This window comes from Apus apus, chromosome 1, assembly GCF_020740795.1.
Source record: "Apus apus isolate bApuApu2 chromosome 1, bApuApu2.pri.cur, whole genome shotgun sequence".
NCBI classification, from domain to species: Eukaryota; Metazoa; Chordata; class Aves; order Apodiformes; family Apodidae; genus Apus; species Apus apus.
This window is the reverse complement of record NC_067282.1, coordinates 99,619,375-99,637,639: the sequence shown is the minus strand read 5'-3', so window position 1 is coordinate 99,637,639 and position 18,265 is coordinate 99,619,375. Positions and strand designations below refer to the sequence as shown.

The following is an 18,265-nucleotide window of genomic DNA, read 5'->3' as shown; positions in this document are numbered from 1 at the left end:
AGACAGAGAGGTTCTGAAAGCTTTTTGAAGCAGACAGATTGCTTTTGACCCCATAGGTTTTGTGCAGGGCTTTGAATCACACCAGCTCTCTATAGTAACTGTGATTCATGTGTATCATAGCAATTCCTTTTCACAGAAAAAACTATTGCCATTTTGCCAACTAATCTGGGATATATTCTAATGCTCAATGGAATCAGTGGGAGTTTTTCCGCTAAGTCCAAAGGCCCTAGCTGTACAGAAATGGATCAGGCCCTAGCTGTATAGAAAATGACAGCAGAAAATAACAGAACCTTAAACTTTTATTCTAGATACGTGTCAGTATCTTCTTTGTTTATGACTTTTTACGAGTTCCTAAATCCATCATCTTAACTCACATTTCTTGGCTAACAAAAAGACTCCCATTATAACACCAAAACATTGCAGAGGGTTTGTGAGCATCTATTCCCATGAACTGTAACTGTGAATCCAAATAGCTGAAATGCAAAGGCAGACTGCTCTTCTGAGACAACATCTGCTCTAGGGTAGGAAGGGGGGTGCAGGTAGTTTAGCACTGCCACTCCTGGTAAATCTTCCGGGTTTGAAAATATTGCAAAAGAATGCTATTGACAATTTGGTGTGTCTGGGCACTTAACAGCTGCCACTGGTCAGAAATGAACAGAGTTTATGTGTCTGCATTCCCATTTCTGAAGACAAAATCTGCAGGGGTTGAAATGTAGCCATGATATTAGCAGATGCAGTCCTTAGACTGTAGACCAATCCAGGAGCAATAATGTAATGAGTGTAATGTCAAAAATATGGCCTTGGAGATGTTTTTTTAGTTAGGTTTCTGTTATTTAGGCTCTTACAGACTCTCCAGAAAAATGATTTCATCTAACGAAACTTTATATTCATCCAGGGAATATATATAGTTCATGCAGTAACAGGGGGGCTGATTTTGAGTCATCTGAACAGGAAGAAGACAACGTTCCTGCAAGACTTCAGGGACAATATCATGAGCTGAATTGTGCTCAGATCACAAGGCCGGTGTTTTGCTGTAGACCACCCTGTCTTGTTCCTAGTCCCAGACGTAGAATATATGTTTTGCAGTAGTTTCAGAAAAGACTTTCTGTGACAATAAACTTGATCCAGATGATCTGAATCACCCTCAGAAGTGTGTACTTCCTTCCAGCTGTTGCCAGAGAGCTTTGGGTGAGGGGCAGGTTGACTCTCAGTCCCAAAGTTCCTGCCTCTGAACACATGACAATCTCAGTTTTCATTTTTAGCTTTTTTGGTCAACAGCAAAAGCTTGAATACTGGACTTTTCTAAGGCTTGAAAGGGACATTTGAGAAAGAGAATGCAAGCTTGCTGCACAGCTCTGTTTACCTGAGATGTTGCATAGCACATTACTAATTTGCTTACAGAAGATGATGGTTTATAACCTGCCTGTCCCACATGGAGCACGTGGGCAAATGCTCATTGCTAAGCAAGCATTGACAGAATTGAAATATTCTCTGTAAATATAAACCAGAGTTAAAGAGTGAGAGAAACCCATATGGTGCTCAGCTCACCAGAGTTTGTGCAGAATCTTATTTCTGCTCAGCACTCCCCCTTGCAGTGCATGTCTAATCCCTGCACCCTCTTGTTCCTGCCTTGTTCCTGCCACCACGCAGTGTTTCCTAGTACTCTGAATGAGTTACTGTGCTAATATACTATGCCTCAGCGCACAAGAATCCATGGATAATGTTTTTTGTCTCTCCCTATTCTTTCTTAATAGCCAGAACAACAATGAGCCAACAGTGTTATGGTCCACCTGGCAGGTCATAATTCTCTCTTGCTGTAAAGACCTGACAGGCATTCGAAAACTGGGGGTGAGCCATTTTGCCTGAGCAGTTGCATGGCTGTGGTTCAGAGAAAAGGGGCTAGAGAGAGAGCAGTAACTGCAGAGCACCAGCCTCAGCTTGGCACAGATAGCACAAGGGAAGCTCTGCCAGCCTCTGTGGATGGGAGATTGACCTAAAGCCACCAGAGAGTCAATCTGTTACTCTACTAGCTGGATGAAATATCCTGAAAGAAAGATGCTGTTACTGTGAGTGGGGTATGGGGTATTTTTCCTTGTCAGGTTGACCTACAGGTGCTGAGCCTGAATGACTCTTCTATGCACAACATCTGACTGAAGAGGTAATAATTAAGGTGATTGCTGCTGAGGGTTCTGGTAGAACTACCCAATCCTTCCCTTGGGAAAAATCCAATGCTAAAATCCTGCTTTAGTTTTGTTCTCTCTTACATTTTTCCTAGGTGAGATTTGCTTGTATTTGCTGAATCTAGTTTTACATTATAAGCTGGCCATTACAGAAAGCATCCTTCTCCTTCATGTTTCTACAGATATTTATGTATGGGCCTTCCAGAACCTTCTGCAATACAAGTGACAAACAATAAACACCAACAGCAATAAGAAAAATAGCAATAGCGGCAAGAAAAACAAGAAAATGAAGCAGTAACAAAATACTAATAGCAGCTTTGCAGGCTCTTCAGAGAACACTACAGAAAAAAACATTGCCTGGAAGGGTGTGAATCAATGCATGCACCTCTGCACACAGCAGCCCGCTGCTTTATTGAGCTGCAGAGTTATTGATGATGAGATTAAGAATATGCTTTGCTAGGGATTGACTTGTTCAGATAAAATGGCATGAGAGAACTCATGTGTCAGTAATGATAGTGCACTGATTGTTCTGGGACATTACTAGGAAGAGATCGAAATAAAAATAAAAAGGAGTCAGAATATGAAACCCAGCATAATGTATCTGGCATCTGTTAGGAAAAAACACTGTATTCTGGTGTGATATGAAAATTAAAAAAGGATAGAGAGTAAGGGGCAGAAAAGGGGAACAACCCTGCCAACCTTTTCAGAGGGCTCTTCTGGCCTTGTCAGCTCTCAGAAGGAATGCTAACCCAGCTAACACGGCACTCTTACCTCGTTGGGCTCCCACAGCCAGACATCAAAGGTTGGTTTCCGAAGTGCTTCAATGGTCTCCTGGGACAGCAGGTACTGCAGACAGAAAGGCAGTCAGTGTAGACAAGAGTCCCCCATCCTGGCATGGGACCCCTTGCCGACATGTCCTTGGGACTCCCAGGCTTCCATTCACACGGGGTTCAGCCACGTTTCCCAAGGAGAACACAACAGATCTCTCCCTCTGCCTGCCCAGCCCTCCTCCCCGTCCCCACCAGCTGCTTGTGGTCACACCAGGACGCCCATGCCTGGTTGGCAGCAAGTCCCCAGGCAGCTCACTGCTGGCAATGGCACCAGTGTGGAGTTCCTTGTGGTGCAGGAAGGTGGAGGATTTGGGAGAAAGGGAGGAGCGGAGAGGTGTTATAGATGAGGTTGTGGGTAAATCCAGCATGGGGATATCAAGGGCACAGATCCATCCCTGGCTGCAGATGGAGCACTGGTTTCTGCCTGCAGAAATTCAGCAACATTTGGTGCAGCCAGTCACAGCTGGATGGTGTGAAGGTCTATGCTTACAGTGTTAAATTAGCTGGTGGGTATGATATATTTACTTTCAGATGATTTATGTTGTTATTTAAAATGTTTTTTCAAGAACGCTTACATTTTCAAATTGCTTGTCAGCCTTCTAGTGTCAAGTGATTTTTTTTTGTCATTACACTCAGAGGCTCAAAGCAAAATGAAGCTCATCTTTCAGTTACGATTTGCATAAAAAAATGAAAAAAAAAACAAATGTAGAGGGTTAAAAGACCAAGGGAGATCTTGATTCTACTTTTCAAGACTTAACTGGTCAGAATTTTTCTCAGAAACAAAAACCTTGTAGCTTCAATTGGCCCATTTACAGTGGCTGTCTCTAAATAGTTTGGGCTTACTTTACTGAGCAGGTGAATGAAATATTACTAGACATCAAATTGCTGATGCTTCATCCAAGGAAGAATAACACAGAAGATTAATTTTCCTTCTTGAGAAGGCAATGATTTTTGCATTTGCATATACATTGTACATTTAATATGACGTTCTGCAAGGAAACTGCAAATTGGCAGTACATTAGATTTGCTGTTTGATAACAGTGTTGTAATGACATTTTCTGTCACTGTGCTCATCACCTGTAACCTCACTGACATTGGACAAATCCACTGCCTGGCAACTGATAATAAATTGTGCTTATCTATCAAACAGATCTCAGACTTTTAAAACCAAAAGTCCTTTGAGCTTTGGTCTGAGGGTAATACAGTAATACAGACTACCAGTTTACTCCACAGTACAACTCAGTCAGTACAACTCTTTGTAGCACTTGCTGTTCATTGAAGATCCTAATGCCATAGCAGTACATTGAAGTTTGATCCAAGATAAGCATTTATCAAGGGAAAAAATCTGGTTAGGAACAGATATATTTTGTGAAAAGGTGTGTTAAGTGTCAGGAGCACAAGCCTCTTGGGTAAAAGTTAATTAGAGGAAATGTAAGTCTCATGGTGTCTGCTTCAGAGACATATGGGTCATTTCTGCTAGGCAGAGCAGAAAAAACAGAAGAACGTATAATTCATTGCTCTGTAAGGCTCTCAAGACAAATATGCAAGGATGTACATCCATATCATACACCTGCATCACATGTGACCATCTGAACTTCAAACTGGCTGAGCCAACTTCAATGTATACAAGCAGATGCCTACTGTTAAAGTATGATTTGCACATGTGTGAGCTGGTGTTGGTACAGGTGTGAGCTGGGCACTGAGCAGACATAATCTGTTAGCTTTAAATAATTCCTGTGGGCAAACACTTACGGTGCTAGGACCAAAATTCCTGTGTGCTTTTTGGTTTTAGCCTCATTCGTCACTGTGGATTTGTACTTGTACTTGCCCAGTAAACATTTTTCTTCAAGCATTACTGTTTTCTCTAGCAAATACACTAATTCATTTTTCACAGGGACAATGAATCACTCTGGAGAGAATCCAATGTCACATTTTCTCTCTGTTTCCCTAGGTGAAGCATCCCCATAAATTACTTTTTAAATTAAAAAATAATCCATTAGAAGAACACAGGCAGCAGCACTATTTTCAATTAGGGTACAACATTGTAGGCTATTTTGATTGTTTTCTATGAGCACAGAGAATAAACAAATACCACTAGACAGAAGAGCGTTACATGGTGGTGAATGCAAAATGTTCATTAACATTTCAAACACTAATGAGCTTTCAAATATTAAAGACTTCTGAGGATCCAACTTTAAGTCACTGCAGGCAACAACAGCTTTTCCTGTTGGCTTCCAGGGATTTTGGATCAGGCCCTGGATTTAGAATAACTAGGAGGTAGATGGCCAGGGAATCATGCACTGTAAACCAGCACTTGTCAGGATGGCAAGCACATTCTAGGGTTCCGGGAAGATCAAGGAATGAGTGGTACCTTTGGGTAGGTTGGTACATCCCGCCGGGGGGTCAGCCTCTTATTTTCATCCGAAAAGCTGTACTTGCAGGGACAGCTAGTCCTGAAAAGAAATATTCAGCTCTTGATACTGTGGGAATACCACCTCAGTGCCTTAAAAAAACGCCAGAAGCACTCTGGTCTCCCAGTAGGCATTGCTTGGAGAATTACCCCATTCCCCAGACTCTGCCTTTCTAATGTGAGGTTGCTGAAACACTTTCAAAGTGTGATCCTCTTTAGAATTTTATCCTCTTGTACAACACCCCTTGTCGCCCCTTCTCCACTATTTTAATTCAAGCAAGGACTGTCTGTCTTCAGGCACGTATCCATGGATACCCAACACTTCTATTTAAACAAATAAGTCTCCTTTCAGCAAGCAGTTTGCTGTCCGAGGACAGCAGAGCCCTGCCAGAGGCCACACTGAGTATGGACACTGGCATGCCTGTGCTTGTTTACTAGTCTAGGCACCCGCTGAGCCCGTGGCTTATTGCAGCCCAGCTCCAGGCCTCATACAACCTTGGGAAAGACCATCCATTTTGATAGTATGACCATCTCACCTGCTGCCCTTCAGATGGGAAAACAGCAGCCAGGCATAAGCTCGGCAGACACAGTCTGCTTGGCTCCCTGGAAAGACCTGGAGGAAGGGAGCTGCTGCCAGCAATTGCAGGTAATTAGCCCTTGCCTGGTTATTAACACCAGCACCCACTGGCAGTTGTCTATTTTTCCTTCCTCTGTACATGAAAGAGCCAAGCTGATGCTATCTCACCTGAGCAGCAGGACCATGATGGTGGGAGGTGCACACCAGCCTTACTGTCTTTGCAGAACACCTAGGTTGCTGCATTGCAGTGCAAGAGCAGCTTCTTGCCTTCCAGCCATGGGGAGCACAATAAAACTGAGTGCTCTGTGGTATCACCCATGGCAATCATGATACTTTAACTCAACACGTGTTTCCCAGGTTGTTAATCACATGGACTTTAATAACTCTCATGTGAGGCTGATGTGCTTGCATTTTGTGTTTATACCTGTAGTCCTAACATTTGGATTATCCTTTCTCACTTTTCAAGTCTCCTGCCAAATGAAGCTAAAAGGAATCCCTCAAAAGAACCCAAGCAAAGTATTCAATTAACTTTATTTGTCCCTTTAAAAATTATTTTGCATATTCTGCATTGCAACTCTTTTTAGTGCTACTCTGTTGACAATTGGCCCAGGTCTCTCTTATTTTCTCCTCATAATACTGATGTTTGCTGTAATTTCTGATGGTGGTGTTGTCTGAATCCTGTGACAGTTATGTCATCCCATAGTTCATGGTGGTCAGCTGCCTTTTCCTGCCCTGTTTAAGGAGATTTTCAGTTGATGAAAAGCTGTCTTAATAGTTTCTAAAGCTGTTTCCTCAAAACTCCATAGTGAGGGGTATTAGTAGGATAAAAATAGAGACTGGGGCATTCCTTGCCCTAATAGGACCTGGCTATCAGGGTTAGCTGAGGGTCAGCCAACTATCCTTAATTTCCATCTGTAGTAAGATATTGAAGCCTTCATCCTACCACACTGGGGAACACAGCAGAGCCAGGATGCATCAGACCTTTACCAATGTAAAGCTGTATCTGCAAATGATCATGATTTTAAATGACACTATAATGTTATTCGCATCTGTCTGTGGTGATCACAAAAAGCAGCGCAGCAAAGCCAAAGAAATCTGGGAGGATGCAAGTGAGGCTGCTTTGCTTTTCTGAAGAGGAGAGATGCACAATTCATTGTGCACAATTACTTTTATAAACCTAGGTGTTCATCTTTACTCAATCATTTGGCAATGCAACAGCAAATGTAAGAATACATAAACATACAAGAATACAGCTTTGTATGCTGTGATGCTCTTGAAGGAATGTATCCACTCACACATATTTCTATCCATGAATTAAATTTAAATGTGATCTCTAATAGCAACTGTAACACATTATCCAGCAAATGACATTGCACAAGGGATGACAAGTCGAAACAGAAGCAAAACCACTTCCACTTGCCCTTGGATGCCTTTCTTTCCCCCAACAGCATGAAGTATTTCATCCCAATGGGAGAGAGCTTGATCAGCCACTTGGGGTGAAGCACCCCAAGGCAGGGATCACTGCAGGCCAGTGACATGGCCTCTGCAGAGCAGTGGTCACTTGAGATAGGGTAACACAGGTCACTCCTTAGCAGCTCCTGATGATGCCAGCCACCAAGGAGCATCCTCTATTCACTCTTACAAAAAAAAAGAGGTGACTTTAGCCACCTCTGGTTACATGCTGACCTTGGCCACATCTGGCTGATGCTTTGAGACCGAAGCCCTTAGGGTACAGACAATCACGAGAAGAATTTTGTGCAGCCAGGAGGAGGAAGACCTAGCTCAGGGCAACCAAGGAGAGCTGTGACACGCAGCGGCAGCACACAGCTGCCACATCGATCTGGCACAAATTAATGCTGAGCAGAGCAAGTTAGGCTCCTTCTTCAGTGAAAGCAGTTCAGAGGAACTAGTGTGTGCATCTGTGTCCAGCTCTACTTGTTGCTGAGCACTACACCTGGTTTTTAACACAGTTTTCCATCATCGTGCCCCATGCTGATCTCTGGCTTTTGGTGGCTGTTGTATCTCACCACAAGCCTTTGGTGAAGACTGCAGCTCAGCTGGACCTGGCTGCACTGGGCAGATGTAGCACACTCCATTCCTGTTTTTCTTCTTAGCTGACTGCTGTTTATATTACAAAATATAGATTGTAAGGTGACAAGATCTGGGAGAGGAATGAGTCACGGCTGCTGCTGGGACAGCCTCATACAGCAACTGGGCGTACCTGAAGTTGCTGCAACTTCTTTTCTTGGTTTTAATTCCCTATCTGCCCGTGAGTCACTATGATAGCAGCTCTTCCAGCTTCCTACAACAGTTGAGGAAAAGTACAGATACATACTAGGGCACGCACGTTTTACATCACACCCAGCACAAATCAGCATAAACATTTTTGCGTTTGCTTCCAGCCTGAGCTCTGATTTTTCTAATGAGATTTCCTCATACGCCTGTACAAGAAATGATGCAGGTCACAGGGCAAACTGCAACCCATCCTACTGGTGTAAATCTGGAGCAGATCTGAGGTTAATTATGTTAATCTGCATTTATGCTAGTATGATAGCTGAATTTGGCCTTAGACTTAATAGGAATGTATTAACACTGTGCCTTTTGACATACCTGGATGGCAAAATTTATAAAAGCGAGACATTATAAACCCTAACTATTTTAGCAAATGTCCCATTGCCCTCAATAGGAAATAGCTTTGATTAAAGGTCAGAGAATTTGACCCCAAATGAGGAAAAAGAGAGAGCCTGTCAATACAGAATAGTTGCATTTGCTGAGAAAAATCCCTTTCACCCAGACTTGGAGCAACATGGTCTGTCCTCTTCAGCAACCTTCCCAGAAGTATCCATAATCTCACAGTGATTATTTGTTTTTCCTAATGGGATATTTCAGTGACACAGGGGGCAGACTTTCCATCTGAGACCGTACCATACAGAACGCAAGTTTTTCTGCTGTTGTTTTAATTACAGCAAAACCAAACTTCACAGTCACAGTGAGCCCTTGCATAAGAAAGTAAGTTCCCAGCTTCATGTTGAATTTGAGATGGGTGTTTTATAGTAGCACAAGATCATAATTAGAAGAGCTGCTACATATTTATTTGATATTTTCACAGAATATATTTGAGCTGACTTGAGTGTTAGCATTTGGTTCCCAACCAAATGCCACATTATGCAGTTCTTTTCCCATTCCCTTTCTCCCAGTAAGTCTGGATGAAGAATTCCCATTCTGTATGGTGAAAAATAACTCCCTGTTGCAAGACCTTTTTCTCAATTCCCGCGGCCTGTGCTATTTTAACTGCTGAATGGCTGTAGTTCTTCCAATGTTAAACTAAAGCCACTGTCCTTCGTGGTTATCCATTTCCTTGCTCCTTTACTTCAAAACCCAGTAGGTAACTCAAGTCTGCAGAAACCAGATGCTAATTTCGTTGCTTAGGTCCGAAGCAGAACTTACCTGCTGCTTCTTGCTGCCATTTCCTCCCTCATCTTTTTAATGTCGCTCTTGCATTTCTCAATCTCCACTACTTTCAGGCCTTCCACTGTCAACAAAGGAAAACAACAGGGGTGTTACCATGGCGAAAGTCGAAGGATCCTGTTTCACAATTGTGCGAAATTTCAAAGGGCTTTAACAGTGGGGTTTTCCAGCGAGCCAGTGAGCTCTCACAGTCTGCCCCAGTTCTCACATATGCAGGTGCTGCCAAAGCGATATATCTTGCAAACCCAGAGGAATTATCTGCTGCCAGTTTTAGATAATAGCTACAGTATTTTAATTCACAGAACGGCTATAACGTCTCAGCTTTTCCACAATTGTTAGCAGCAGTCAGCTGTGCTGGTGCCTTCACTTCTCTGCTGTAGAATACGAATCAAAGGAAATCCTGAGCGAAAAAAAAAAAGACCCTCCCACGATGGGGTGATAAGCGCAGCTAGGCAAACACGTCGCAGTAGGATTAGAATTCCCATTAAGATAAAAGGTTTTAATTTGAAAGTTCGTGCAGAGCATTGAGGAGCTCTGAGAGGAATTGCTAGAGACAGAGAAACCAAAGTGAGAATGCAGGAGAGAAAATGTTGAGAAGTTTTGCTCTAATGATTTTTAAATTTTATTTTATTTATATTTTTTTTTAGGTATTGGAGACCTGTCACTTCTTTTTGCCAATCAATATTGTAATCAAAGGTTATTTCTGCATGGGGCACAAAAAAATCCTATATTCCCCTTCTGTACGTAATTACGAGAGCCGCAAGGCAAAAAGTTTGATTACCTGTTTATGCAGCAATGCACTTCATTCCATGTAGCCATGAGAACCTAAGGCAGTGCAAGTATGAGAATATTCTCCCTTTTCTTTCCCTCTCATTGAACTATCAGCATGCTCAAGGACATAATACAGCACCGTTTATTACGTACATGCCATTCCATGCAATCATTTCACAGCTCATTTGTTTACTGAACTCATTGTTAGCATGGACAAGCTGTGGTTCAGGGAACTTGAGGGAATGTGCAATTGTACAATCAACATTCAGTCACTTTCTTAGAAAATAATAATCAAAATCACACTTATCTGGAGGGTAGCATGTAAGTGATTAAAAATTGTCTGGGAAGGGCACAACTCTTTAGATAAGCAGAGACCTCAGTTTTGTTTCCTTTATGCTAGTAACAACAAAGATTGCTGTTGTAACTAGGAAAGGGGAAAAACAGAGAGGAATATGACCCAAATCCAGAATGCCATATATTAGGAGAGAAAAAGGAAGGGGTTTCGATTTATGCTTGATTACAGGGACACCCTCCACTTAAAAATCTCATTTCCAGACTTTTTTTTTTTTTCTAGTATTGTTACTAGCAGTTTATTGCTAGTTAAAAGCAATTTGTTTAGGTGATCACAATATGATGATACAGGCAAGATGCTGTCCTGCTTATTCAATATCTTCATTCTGGGTACCTGGCTGAACTTTTTCGGGTATGTGTTCAATTGCTGGTGATCAGCTGCAGCTGACCTGCGGGCCTGGTGCTGCTGTGTACCACCCTGGTGCCTCATCTGGGAAAAGTTTGTGGATAGCCCGTTTGCTAAACTGTCTAAACGGTGGCCAGTGCCTATTGGAAGCAGTGGGAGCAAAGCAGAGTTATCAGACCAGCAGGGTAATGAGGCAGGCAACTGCAGGGAGGAGTTACGGCACAAAGTGGCAGCCCTGAGCATTTTTTTGTATTGCATCTCTCTAGTTTTCTTCCAACACCACTCCAGGGGAGCAGAGGACTTACACAATCATTTTCTTAAGGTAGATGTCTTATGCTTACAAATTGTAAAGGGCTTTTGCCAGCTTCCTTATTCATGTGTGGGCTGCTGTGTGAACACTGGGGCAGAGTAAGTCAAGCCATGGGACAACGCATTCCCACTGCTTGCCCTGCACAGACACATTTTCCAAGGGGAAGTCACAAGCTTTAGATGGGACTTAAAAATCAGTTAAAAGATTTGGCTCCTTGAGAACATATCTCTGTGATGCAGTCTCTAGAGAGTAATGGGAATGAAGCTGAGAATTTTTTATGTGAGGTGCAGATGTAGTGCTGTCATGAGCACTTATCCCCACACACACATCCCCTCTGGGAAAGAAATCCTGGAGATCGCATGTGAAAGCGGTGGAAAAGGGATCTCCAAAGAAGGTAGGAGAAAAGTAAAAATGGAAGTACAATTCTTTTCTCATTTGGCTTGCAAAAGATAAATGGCCTTGTCATAAAGTGATTAAGAGTCCATTATATTATTCTGCAGCAAGAAATATCTTCTGAAAAGACCCTGTGCTGTCTAAAGAAATCCTTGGGCTGAATCCAACACTTAAACTCAGCTCTTAAAGCAGCCTCTGGGAGCCCAGCTCAAGTATGGAGGCTAGACACTCCTCTCTCAGTTCCGCTTTTTAAACATGAAAACCTGGAATTATTTTAAAATGCTGCAGATTTGGCTCTGTTGCAAATTCTGGAAGTCCAATTTTGAGCAGATGTGTGAACTTGTAGACAGGCAACCCAGGGAGCTGGTTGAGGCTGCTGGAGATGGGATGGCGAGAGCTCAGGCAGGATGGCAGCAGATTGCTACATCCACTGCTGTTTCCATCAGCAGTGAGACCCACTTACAGATGGAAGCCTTGTCTGGGCTCCAGTGAATTCAGTTCACCTGCAAGGCACAGCAGCTCTGGGTGGGCTTGTTCCCTACACCAGCAATGAAGTGCCAGAGGGTGCAAGCCCACAGCTCTTCCTGCTGGCAGTGACGTGCAGATCTCCATGATCTCTCTCCACCACTGCAGGCTGCCGATGCTGAAAGGCAGTGTATGTGCAGGGTGCAGCTGAGGGTCCCAGGGGGTCACTGGGGAGAGCCAGTGGCCAAAACCAGCCCCTAGCTGGTGGGGGGAATTGCTCACCTGGGCTGCCAAGGGGATTGGAAGACCCACAGGCATGTTTGCCTCAGTTGCTCCCATCCATGGCATTTAACACTGAGGACTGGAGTTGGTCAGAAGCTTAACAGAAAATGCACAGGGACTGAAGTAATTTCCCCCCCCCCCCCCTTTTTCTTTCATTCAGACAAAAGAATAAATTAGTAGAGCCTTGGGTAAACTGCAGCCAAGAAGACTGGGAGGGATTGCTATTTAGGCTTCTTGCAGAGGGCTGTGCAGGGGTAGACATGCTGCAGGTTCCCCCCTCCATGGATGTCACTGGAGGGCTCCCACCACACCAGGAGCCTGTGACTGGGGTGGTCTCAGTGAGAGGTTCCTCTGCAGCTGCTCTTTGAATAAGGACATTTTTTTCCCTCCCAGCTGACAAAGGCATCAGTCTCACGCAGCAGCTGCAGGGTCAAGGTACCTTCTGGTTGGGGGAAATTTCAAGCAAACAACTTCTTCCATGAACCAGAAACATTTTTTTTTTCTTTTTTTTTTTTTTTTTCCCCAGCTAGCTCTAGTGAGAAAGTTCTCTCTGCAGCTATAGTGCTGGAGAAGTCTCTGCCCACTCCTGACTGAAATGCCATGTATCAGCAAGGATGTGGCCTTTGGTGTCAAAACAGTGATGGGTGCCATTGCCTTATTCACACCTCTTCCTTGGGACCTGTGTTCTGCTTAATATACTGAAAAACAACAAATCAGATGCTGCATGGGACAAAAAAAATACTACCACCAAAACACAGAAAGGAGCTCTTTGACCACAGGAAGTTGGTCGTTGCACAGTAACTGAGTATGGTTGTGCTACACACCGAGCAAGTGAAGAATTGGGCACTGCCAAGTACTCTGCCAGGCAACATGGCCATTGAGAGGTGAACCCTGATGTTTGCAGCCCACTGCCTCAGGAGATCATGAGACCTTCCCTCAGGCTGCTCTGCAGCCCATGCTAAGCTGCCTGCTTAGGGACGCTTCGGCCTCCGCCCTGTGGTTGTGCTGTGTGTGCAGTGGGCACTGGGGGTCTCGTCTGGGTGCAGGGGAGATTGGAGGGAATGGGCATGGGGCATGGCAGGACCTGGGAGGGCAGGTTGAGGGGCTTGGAGCTGGGGCATGGGGAGGTGGAGACCCTGTGCTGTAGGGACATGCTAGCAGGAGGATGTAGCCCTGGGCCCAAAGCTCAGCAGGGGGCTCTATGGCCCCTGAGTCTGGGGGATGCTGCAGGTGCCCACAACACCAGACATCCTTCCCTGACCTTGACAGTCCAAAGGGTGCCACCATGACCTCCCACCTTCCCCCTGCCTCATCCCAGGCAGGCCAGTGGCCTTCTGAGCTCAAGGACAGCCAAGTTATGAGCAAATGGAGAAAGCAGAGGGGCTGTGAGAAGCGGGATATAGTAGGGGTGCAACGAGGGTTGGGAGACCAGGGGGGAGTTCTGAGACACCAGTTCCCACGGTGATATGAAGAAAGGGACACTCACATTCAACCTTTTTCTCCAGCATTGCCAAGTGATTAGCTACTTCCGTTTTCAGCTCATTGATTTTAAAAACCCTGAAAAGAAAACCTTCATGTATTAATATTATACATTTAGTGCTGTGCCTACACTAGGTACAAAGGACTTTTGCTACAAATGTCTATATTTTTCAGAGGATTGATCTGTCCTACTGTGTTTGCCATAAGGAAAAGAACAATTTCCATGGAAATGCTATAATTTTGGCAGAAAATTCACTCGAGTTTAATGTTCAGAATAATTAACAAGAAATGATTTTGTTATGACCCTGGGAATGTACTGTGGCTTTGCAACACTTCATCACCTCCTCTCTTGGCAGTGACTTGTTATTGTACCCCCCAGGGAAGCAGACTTAAATTGATAATGCTTCACCTAACAGCCTCATCTCAGCATCTGCACACTCTGAAGCCCTCCTCCTTTTGAGTTATACTGGTGATTTGTTGAGCTGTGGTGGGATTGATCTGTCTTACTGAAACCAGCTAGAACAAACTAAGCAGCTGTACAGGTGCTGAGAAACCCTCTCAGAGGTGAGACATGCTTGGGTGACAAAGGGAGAAATGAAACAAATCAGATTATTTGGCTGTTCAATGAAGAAGCATTTCTTTTGCTTCCTAAGAGGGCAGGAGCTCAATAAGAACATTTATATTTGCTACCTGATCTGCTTTTTAGAGCAAAGATAATCAACAAAACCGCTTTTGGTTTAAGCCACTGTATTGTTGTCAACAGGACATGGGTAACAACATGTGCTGTTAACACAATATTGTTAACATAACATTTATACCAGGCTTGAATTTGGCAGGAAGAGTGGGATTTGAAAGAGATCTTAAACGCCCCTCTGCCACCTGTGAAAATTTTGCTTCATGCTGATATAAGAAATAGCATTTTAAATTAATAATTATGTTCAGCTTCTTACCTTGAGAACTGCTCAGCAATCTGTCCCAGTAAATTCTGGAACAATTCTTCTTTCTCTGAAAGAAATAGAAGGGAGATTTAACAGAAAATGACAGAGGAAAGAAGATACCCTCTAGCCCCCTGCAAAGTGGCATGCCCAGAATTCCAGCTCTGATAGTGAGGCGTTTAGCCAAAAAGTCGTTCATGACAGCAGTTAGGAATGACTCCTCATCTCACATGCCTTCCTCTGCCTGCAGATTGCAGTTAAGGTTTTTCAGAAGGTTTTTTTTGGGGGGGTGCTGGATCTCTGAGAAGTGACTTGTTTTAAGGTAGTACTCTCTGGAAAGAAGACCTCTTTCCTATTTCTTGGGTGGAACACCCAGATTTGCCATCTGCTTCTGAAAGGTCTGGCTCACAAGGACTGCCTCTACACCATCAGCACACTGTGCCAGACTGCAACAGCTTACGAGCACAAGAAAACCTAGTTTGCCTTTCAGACTTACACTGGAACACTATCCTGGGAACCATTTTTTTTGGTGCAAATTCATACGAATCGCAGTGCTCTGCATAAACTCCAGGCAAACGTGAGATGCCAAAGTGACTGTCCTTGCAGAATGAGGTCCGCCCTTCCTGGTTCATGGGATGAACACAGCAGGGCACAAGTTTACCAACCCCTTCTTCCTTGAGACCATAACTTGGACAGAGTGGCTGCAGGGATCCCATGGGGATCCCGTTGCTGCCTGACCTGGTGCGGCAGTGGTTTCTCTGGGAGCACTCGTGCCAGTAGCTCCCTGTCTCCCACCACCAGCTCCAGTGCTTGGGCATTTCAGCCGGCTTGTTAAAGCCAGCCTGGTGAAGCCACAGCCCCTTTCTAAGACCATCACAGGATTGTAATCACTAACACAGTGAAAAGCAAACCAGTCCTTAAAACAAGACGGCAGATTTTAAGGGACAGTACACTTTAGGAACAAAGTAGAAGTATGATAACAATGTTTTCCCACCTTTCAGTCTGTCCACACTGTATTCACGCAGACAGGGGAAGCATAAATCACCTTTGCTGAGCTCTGAGTTGCTGTTTCGAGGTTGCTCCCACTTTCCCTCACCAGCTAATTTAAACTACACCAGGCTGTATTTGTTCTGATGCTTGCAATGTGGATATACTCTCAGTTTCTCATGCCCAAGGAGCACAAACATTGCATGCTCTCATATACACACTACAGCTTACAGAACACCCATTTATACCCTATGTAGAAATACATGGTATTTCTGAAGCTACTTCTTGCTTTTGCCTGAGGGAGCACGACGCCTCCCGAGTGCAACCCTCCAGGTGAAACACATCAGACAGAAATACAGCCCAGCATTTACAACATATTTCTAAATAATAGCCCTTTTACCTGTCGAAAGGGTTTTCAATTCCTCAGGTATTAGACATGTCAGAAGCACTTGTCAAGAGCATTCACTTTTCTGGTCAAAATAATTTTTCTGTTCTCAGTGTCTCTAAACTGGAGCAAGCACTCTGTGCTCTGAAAGTCCCAGATCTAATTGCCTCTTTTATTTTTCTTCTTCTTTCTTCCCCCCCCCGCCCCCGCAATCTAACTCCCAGCGGTGTGGCTAGCAGAGCAAATGACGAGCTTAGTTCTTTTCACAAAGACCCATTTTTCAGTACTCTTACTAAACCCATTTGAAAACCCAAGTGCTGGAAGAAAGCAAATGCTGAGCCCTGTTTAAGACAGGAGGGGAGCTTACCGCATGCAGCACCTGGGCTGGCACCCGAGTCCAACAGTGAGAACAAGTAGAGAAACCCGTGTCCGCTCACTTCGGTGCAGCTCAGCTCTCTGACAGTGGCCGTAGCATGCCAGAGACTGACAAGTTCCCTACAAACACTGTTCCAGTAAAAAAAAATAATAAATATCTTACTTTCACTCCCTCCCCCTGTCAAAACTCACTTGCAGTATTAGAATATTCTCATCCAGGGAACAGTCAGCTGCAATCTGATGTTTATGGATGTAATAAAAGACTTTCAAAACGAAGATGTATGTTTTTATAACCCTAGGGTGCAGTAAAGATATATGACTAAGAGTGGCAGTTCGTCTCATCTTAAAGAGACAAAGATCCATTTCTTTGCCCTGTTCCTTTCTGAGGGAAAGACCTCTGGTAACCCCTGATTCTGGAGAAAAGAAGACATCGTGCCAACATGATGTAGTCTCGCTTGCCCACTCCTTTGAAAAACAGGCAGGTTAGGTGTCCTTTTACTCCACTCATTACCCTCTGTCTTCTCTTTTATAGCTCTGGGCAGGGCTGACACCCCAGGTGCATGCAGCTACATTTTCCTTCAGTTGTTTCATTTGTCTTGCTGCGATGCCCTCAGTGAAAAGGAAAACCTACTGCATGGGCAGATGCAATCTGTGCAGCTTGCCAAGGGTCGCCAGCTCCTGCTGGGTCACCCAAAAGCCAACAGCAACTCTCTTCTCAGCTCCCCCCTGCCCTGCCGGCACCCTGAGTGTGCAACGTTTGCAAATGCAGGTGTCTGGCAAGTCAGATTTTTTGCACAATATGCAGGGCATTTTAGATGAAAATTAGAAACACACACCCCCTTCCCCCCTCCAGAAGACGCTGCAATAGTATAATGGCCAGGTAGGGGACAGGCCTCCTGGAGCTTCCCATGGCTCATTCCCACGCTCACAGCTGGCACGGGGATTTCAGCTCCTTGCCTGCTGGCCCCTGCTGGGCTCAGCAGGGAGCTTGGCAAGAGCATCACAGAGCAAGGAGCCATTTTGCCCTCCCTTCCAGCAGCCCGCAGGTCTGGGCAGAGAGCAGGTGTGGGGGAATATGGCTGCAGCACTTTTTCCTGTGGCTCCCGTGGAGGTCAGATCTGAGGGCTGGCAGTGAGTACAGACCTTCCCTGCCAAACAGGGACTAGGTACAGGCTGGAGCAGCTCAGGTTACATGTGCATGGACACAGATGGCTTATAACCCACTGGCATTGCACCCTCTGCTTCACAGTGCCTTGCTTGGCATTGACTCTTCCTCTCCTGGGTTACATGCTGGGGTCATGGCTGGGGAGCCAGCTCCATCCTCCTGCCCTTCCTGGCTCCCCTGGCCATCCTGCCATCCTCATTGAGGTGCAAGTAGGGTTGTGGGGGGTTGGTTGACTGTTTTTTCCCAGTCTTTTCTGCTGTGGCCAAGCAAGGCTGGGAGAACGTGGGTGTCTGCCTTTTCCTGGCAGCGTCAGGCTGGCAAATTCCTGCCACATGGTCTGTTTCTCACGTGTGCCTGTGCCTCTGGCTGGGGCTCCTGTCTGTATTTCCCTTTCTACAGTTTGTTTGGATCTGGGCAGTCAGAGGAATTTAAAAAACAAACATCCAGGTGGACAAGAGCCTCAGAAAGGGTTGTGCTTCAACTCCAAGCCTACATCTGTGAATCATGTCATAGTGAGCGCCAAATTCTCTTGAAAGCTCAGGTTAATTTAGGCTAC

At 44.7% G+C, this 18,265-nt stretch overlaps 1 protein-coding gene across 4 annotated transcripts in view; it reads right to left on the bottom strand.

Moving 5' to 3' along the window:
• The window catches only part of PDE9A (phosphodiesterase 9A), a 50,533-nt gene that overhangs the window by 12,006 nt on the left and 20,262 nt on the right, over positions 1 to 18,265 (bottom strand). For 2 of the 4 annotated variants that reach the window (XM_051618906.1, XM_051618935.1), the window contains 5 exons: positions 14,813 to 14,867; positions 13,870 to 13,940; positions 9,445 to 9,529; positions 5,382 to 5,463; positions 2,952 to 3,026 (listed from right to left, as the gene is read on the bottom strand). In XM_051618906.1, coding sequence (XP_051474866.1) covers positions 2,952 to 3,026; positions 5,382 to 5,463; positions 9,445 to 9,529; positions 13,870 to 13,940; positions 14,813 to 14,867 — 368 coding nt within the window. Of the gene's footprint in view, positions 1 to 2,951; positions 3,027 to 5,381; positions 5,464 to 9,444; positions 9,530 to 13,869; positions 13,941 to 14,812; positions 14,868 to 15,791; positions 15,853 to 16,536; positions 16,731 to 18,265 lie in introns of those variants that run through there. The other 2 variants (XM_051618913.1, XM_051618925.1) reach the window with 2 other exon arrangements.